Here is a 7,193-nt window from a genome sequence, read left to right on the forward strand (position 1 = left end):
ATTAGCATTGTGTTGGGCCGATGGGGGCAGGTGGGGCTGGAAAATTCCACCTTGTCCAAAGTGGGGAATGACCGAAAAAGTTTGAGAACCCCTGTATTAAGGTATGGAGCAAAATGTGAGAGCTTGTAAAATATTATGTGAGAACTTGCAAAAACTGTATTTGCAAAAACTGCATTTGCAACAGCATTTTTATATTGAGCATTTTTAATATTGAGGCTTCACGTTGCTTTGTTTGTTTTGTTTTTATGTTGTGTCCTCGGATGTGTTGACTTTGCACTTTGAGTTACTTGCACATTTTTTTTCCAATAAAATGTCCTTGTATTCTTTTGCAATACAGAGCACATTTGCATTTGGCAGACCTGTACACACACACACACACACACACACACACACACACACACACACACACACACACACACACACACACACACACACACACACACACACACACACACACACACACGTTCCAAAGTGAACATCACTACTATCTGAGATGGATATTGGAACCAGCAGATCACATTCCGTCAGGACGTACTGTACCATCACCAGACTGGTAGAAACTCACCACGAAGAACAGAACAAGGTTCCCCGGCGGGCCCAGTTAGCGCAGATCGAGGTCTGTGCATCCCGGCAACGCGGGTGTTTTCGGCGGCTGGACTGATGGTCACCAGGTAGCGGTCGCGTCTGACCCCAGATCATGTCAACATGCTTTTCTTTCTCAACAGAAATCAGTAGACTGGTGCAGAAGTTTTATGTGGGTTAGCCTACTGGTTATTTTTTATTAGGCTTTGCCTGTGCCTTGGATAGTTTTGAGTAACATTTTTGACAAAACCTGTCAGCTCTAAGTATTATTATGTTTTTGGTTAAGTTATTATTTAACATGATTGTTGTCCAACATTTGTTCCTTTGTTTGGTCTGTAATTTACGCGTGGCATCGGTGTAAACAATTGCCAATGAATAATTTGTCCAAGACTTCAAACTTAACTAGCAAAAAATTGCCGGTGCAACACAGATGTATTCTACTTGATGATTTTATTTCTTAAGGTGCATAACAGTGACTAACGTTTCGATGTATGGTTACATCTTCATCGGTGTCCTTGGAGAGAATGATCCTTATTAAAAGGAGAACTCCGGGCAAGTTTTGCTATCGGCAGTACTCATATACAGTGGTGTGAAAAAGTGTTTGCCCCCTTCCTCATTTCCTGTTCCTTTGCATGTGTGTCACACTTAAGTGTTTCGGAACATCAAACCAATTTAAACAAAAGTCAAGGACAACACAAGTAAACACAAAATGCAATTTGTAAATGAAGGTGTTTATTATTAAAGGAGAAAAAAAATCCAAACCATCATGGCCCTGTGTGAAAAAGTGATTGCCCCCCTTGTTAAAACATACTATAACTGTGGTTGTCCACACCTGAGTTCAATTTCTCTAGCCACACCCAGGCCTGATTATTGCCACACCTGTTCACAATCAAGGCATCACTTAAATAGGAGCTGCTTGACACAGTAAGGTCCACCAGAAGATCCTTAAAAGCTACACATCATGCCGAGACCCAAAGAAATTCAGGAACAATTGAGAAAGAGCTGTAGTTTGAGATCTATCAGTCTGAAAGGGTTATAAAGCCATTTCCAAAGCTTTGGGAATCCAGATACAACCACAGTGAGAGCCATTATCCATAAAATTAAGACATGGAACAGTGGTGAACCTTCCCAGGAGTTGGCGATGGGGGCAGGCCCAAAAATTACCCCAAGAGCGCAGCGACGACTCATCCAAGAGGTCACAAAAGACCCCACAACAACGTCCAAAGAACTGCAGGCCTCACTTGCCTCAGTTAAGGTCAGCGTTCATGCCTCCACCATCAGGAAAAGATGGGCAAAAAATGGCCTGCATGGCAGATTTTCCAAGGAGAAAACCACTGCTGAGCAAAAAGTTTTTTCAAAGTTGTGTCTCAATTTCTCCAGAACACATCTTGATGATCCCTTGCACATTTTTTTGGGACAACATTCTGTGGACCGATGAGACAAAAGTGGAACTCTTTGGAAGGTGTGTGTCCAAGTATACACACACAGAAGGAACACTGCATTTCATAAAAAGAACATTATACCAACTGTAAAATATGGTGGTGGCAGTGTGATGGTTGGGGCTGTTTTGCTGCTTCAGGACCTGGAAGACTCACCAGACTGATAAAAGGAACTATGAATTCTGCTGTCTACCAAGAGATCCTGAAGGAGAATGTCCGACCATCTGTTCGTGTACTCAAGCTGAAACGAACTTGGGTTCTGCAGCAGGACAATGATCCTAAACACACCAGCAAGTCCACCACCGAATGGCTGAAGAAAAACAAAATGAAGACTTTGGAGTGGCCTAGCCAAAGTCCTGACCTGAATCCTATTGAGATGTTGTGGTATGACCTTAAAAAGGCCTTTCATGTTTTGAAAACCCTCTAATGTAACTGAATTAGGACAATTCTGCAAAGATGAGTGGGCCAAAATTCCTCCAGGACGCTTAAAAGCCTCATTGCACGTTATCGCAAACATTGGTTGCAGTTGTTTGCTGCTAAGGGTGGCCCAACCAGTTATTAGGTTTAGGGGCAATCAATTTTTCACACAGGGCCATGATGGTTTGGATTTTTTTTTCTCCTTTAATGATAAACCCCTTCATTTACAAATTGCATTTTGTGTTTACTTGTGTTGTCCTTGACTATTGTTTAAATTGGTTTGATGTTCCGAAACACTTAAGTGTGACAAACATGCAAAGGAACAGGAAATGAGGAAGGGGGCAAACACTTTTTCACACCACTGTACATATAGCAATCAAGATTAACGGAAAACTTGCCCGGGGTTCTCCTTTAAGGGCTCCATTGCCCATTCTCTCCAAGGACTCTGATGAAGATGTAACCATACATCGAAACGTTAGTCACTGTTGAGTCAGCATATTTCCACCAGACTCCATGTAAATAATCAGGACTTTTAGCGTGTATAGAGCCAGCATATCTCCACCAGACTCCATGTAAATAATCAGGACTTTTAGCGTGTATAGAGCCAGCATATCTCCACCAGACTCCATGTAAATAATCAGGACTTTTAGCGTGTATAGAGCCAGCATATCTCCACCAGACTCCATGTAAATAATCAGGACTTTTAGCGTGTATAGAGCCAGCATATCTCCACATGTAAATGGGTGAATTAAGGGTTAATTTCAACCAAACCAGAGTGGTGATTGTTGGAACAGTGGAAAGATGAACCAAGACGGCTCTTGATAGTTGTATTGTGTTTCTGTCCACTTTGAATGCAGTGTGTTTTACGATGATAAAAGTACTGATTATTTACATGGAGTCTGGTGGGTTTGGCGAAGGCCAGTTAAAGAGCGAAGATTACAATAGATTTTATGAATAAATACTTATTTCCATACGTGCTATCGTCCTATCGTTGCTGAGAGAAGAGATCCCAGGAAGGAGAGAAAGATCAACTGAAGGTTTAATGACCAAACCTGCTCTGTGTAGCCGAAGCTGAGGGTTGTAAACAGCGTCCAGTAGCTCCCGTTGTCGCTCGTTCTCCTCTTTTGAACGACAAAGTTCCTCCTCGTACTCTGCTATCGTTCTTTCAAACAGCCCAAATATCTCTTCAGCAGCCGCAGTTAGTCGCTGCTCCACCAACGCTCTCAGCATCTGGACTTTACACATTTTACCTCTTTCTCAGCACAGCAAAGATACTCTGCTAACACTCCTTTCTGCTAGACGCCATTTTGTTCCAACTGTGAAGTCAGCCGCAGTGAAGACTATAGCTTCCGGTGCAGATCAGTTGCTGAGCTTCAAAATAAAAGTCAAAAAGTGTCTCAGACTCTTTCAGGTGAACACACATAAGATAAATGATTAAAATACATTTAAAAAAAACAAACATCCAAAGTATTTTACAATTTCATCACTAGTATCACTTTGGGAAACACTTGCTACTTCTTACTTATTTAACCACCTTAGTTTGCAGAACGACAAATATTTTTAATACATTTTCAGGGCTCTTAGAAAAATAATGAACCAAATTCAGAAGACGATTGAAGTTTGTTTCCCAATTCTTAAAGTTTTATAAGAAAAGCGCGGAAGCCGAGACTGCGTTTAGTTTCACTTGTTCCCTAGCCAGGCCAGCGTTCCAAAAATGAAATATACTTTAAGAAAAAACAAAGGGTTTGAAAGTGCTTTATTGAACTTTTGAAACAGCAAAAGAAAAATCACATGGACAGTTGTGCAAAGAGTCTGTGTGCCAAGTTGTAAGATATATCATAACATCTCTCCCTTTAAAAAGGGGAACAATAATAATGTCAAGAGTCTTTTAGACTGAAAACTGTTCCCCACAGGAAGTGGACCCAGACTGTCACTCCTGGTTTCTGACACTAGAGGGCAGAACAACAACAGGTAATGTGAACACATAAACGTCTTAATATCAGAGATTCTGCAGGTTTTAGCCAGTCAAATTTTCAGACTTTGAAGACCTTTAGGTATTACATTTAAGACCTTTATCAGGACATGAAAGAACAACAGAATTCAGAGTCTAAAAAGTACTCAACAATAATATTCAAATTGAATAAAATCAATGCAGAGTAGTATTGGTCTGTACATAAACCGCAAATTATATTTGGTCGAGTGAAAGGAAGAACTACAACAAGAAAAAAACATTTCAATGCACATAACAGGCAGTGTAACATGAACGTTGGAAAATTTAATACCTGTTTGAAATTATTTTAAGACCTAGAACACAATACTTTTGTGAGTTTAAGACTTTTTATAAGGCCAAAACATTTGACTTTGACATTTTATTTTAGACCCCACGGAAACCAGCCTTAATATCAGAGTTACAACAGGTAACACTTTCATCTTCACTTTATATTTCCACTGAACCAAAATATGAATTAATATTAATAATAAAATACAAACAGATGAAAACGAAGAGGGACAGACACAGAGCTGCAGCCGAGCCAGTACAGTACAGATACATAAATAAGTAGTATACAGTGGTGTAGTCTAATGTATTGTAGTGGGTATGCTGTACGGTATATAATTATATATATATATATATTTTATATCTCTTCGCCTCACAATGTTGAAGTTTCTGGGCGATTCACAACGGAGAAACGCAAAACAGTTTTCCATTTCCGCACTTGTTATCGCCGCTAGCTTCTCTGCCCAGTTTGCTAAATGCTCGATGTGGGCGTCATCGTGTACCGACAGTTTCTTCTTCTTCTTCTTCTTCTTCTTCTTCTTCTTCTTCTTTGTAGTTTATTGGTGGTTGGCAAACCAACTTAAATGTGCATTACCGCCACCAACTGGACTGGAGTGTGAACGAGAGATAAATGGAGAAAATAAACCAAAATAAAATAAAAAAAACGAATATTCGAATGTCAAATTTTCAAATCGAATACCAACCCACCGGACGAATATTCGAATATTCGGGTCCAGCCCTAGGTGATAGCAGTGCGTTTTGTGTGGATGAAGCATGAATTTTTATTTGACTCATTTAGCCTCAGCTCCGCGACTCGCCGGAAGTCAGCTTATGCTTAAGTTTATACGTTACCATGGCAATGGTACACACAAAAATGGCTGACACTCTGACTATTATGCTACCTTGATTTGAACGGAAATGACCTTTCTATCCATTTTATTTCCGTGGTTCAGAGAGTTCCAACCTGGCTGAGATTCTCTAGCTGCTGCTGGTCCCCACTGGAGCTCCACTCCTGCTGCTTCCTGATGTCACCAACACAGGAAGTAGATGGTTCCTCTCCTTTGTGTTGTTTCATGTGATATTTTAAATGGCCACCACATCTAAAAGATTTCTTACAGACTGAGCAGCTGAAAGGTTTTTCTCCTGTATGAGTTCTCATGTGTATCCTTAGATCTCCACTCTGTGTAAAAGATTTCTTACACACTGAGCAGCTGAATGGCCTCTCTCCTGTGTGAGTTATCATGTGTCTCTTCAGATGTTCTCTGGTCCCAAATCTTCTCCCACACTCAGAGCAGCTGAAAGGTTTCTCTCCTGTGTGAGTTCTCATATGTCTCTTCAGGTGTGTCTTATGGCCAAATCTTTTATCACAAACTGAGCAGCTGAAAGGTTTTTCTCCTGTGTGAGTTCTCAAATGTGTCTTCAGACCCGAGTTGTGGTTAAATCTTTTTCCACACTCAGAGCAGCTAAATGGCGTCTGCCCTGTATGGATTCTCATGTGTGCCTTTACACTTCCTCTCTCTGTAAAAGATTTCTTACAGACCGAGCAGCTGAAAGGTTTTTCTCCTGTATGAGTTCTCATGTGTCTATTTAGATTTCTCCTGGTGCTAAATCTTCTCCCACACTCGGAGCAGCTGAATGTTTTCTTACGTCTTGAATCATGTTTCAGAGAGTTTAAAGCTGACTGAGGTTCTCTGGTCTCCTTCCAATCAGCACTGTCACCAGTCTTAGGATCAGAAGAGTCTCCAGTCTGGTCTTCAGTCTCTGGTTGTAAAAGTGGATGTGAGTTCCTGGCTGGTTCTGGTCCTCCACAGTCCTCTCCATCAGCTTCTGTTTCCATGTGTTGAGTTTGTCTCTGATGAAGCTGTGAGGACTGAGCTTCCTCTTCATCATCTTCACTCTTCACAGGGACAGGAGTGAATGGGAACTTGGTGATATCAGCCTCCTCCAGCCCTTGAAGCTGCTCTCCCTCCTCACTGCTCCACAGGTCCTCCTGTTCCTCTTTAATGTGTGGGGGGCTGGTCTGGCTACACTCCTGCTGGTCCACACTGGAGCTACACTCCTGCTGCTCAGGGGGAACCTCTTCTTTAACCACCAACAGTTGCTCAACATCTGCAGGAAACAGAATGAAACAGACACATTGCTGACCACCACTCAAACTAAACTCAAACCAATAATAATGAGAGGTAGTTTGTATCGTCCTAGATATGAAAACTTACAAATTTAGTCTAACAAACTGATACAAAGTAGCACAGCATAGCTTGTTAAGGTCAGCTTGCTAAAACAAGCCACAAAATGGAACAATGTAGCGCTGTCCCTAACAATTATTGTCATTGATTAATCTAACAATTAATTTGCATATTATTCTAAAGATATTTTTAACTGAACTTTGGAGAATCCGTATTTTTACTTAAATACTTGACATAAAACTTAAAATGGCTTTGACATGGATTTATTTCATCACTGGAGTAATATGAAGTTAA

General features: G+C 40.8%; 1 protein-coding gene across 1 annotated transcript; it reads right to left on the reverse strand.

The window, feature by feature from the left end:
* Nucleotides 1-5,431: 5,431 nt before the first annotated feature.
* On the reverse strand, nucleotides 5,432-6,412 carry LOC114567662 (gastrula zinc finger protein XlCGF49.1-like). The gene has a single exon (XM_028596772.1). It carries the CDS (start codon nucleotides 6,290-6,292, stop codon nucleotides 5,663-5,665), a length of 630 nt encoding a protein of 209 aa, XP_028452573.1. The 5' UTR covers nucleotides 6,293-6,412; the 3' UTR covers nucleotides 5,432-5,662.
* Between the last annotated feature and the right edge of the window lie 781 nt (nucleotides 6,413-7,193).

This window comes from Perca flavescens, chromosome 14 (assembly GCF_004354835.1).
Source record: "Perca flavescens isolate YP-PL-M2 chromosome 14, PFLA_1.0, whole genome shotgun sequence".
Classification (NCBI taxonomy): Eukaryota; Metazoa; Chordata; class Actinopteri; order Perciformes; family Percidae; genus Perca; species Perca flavescens.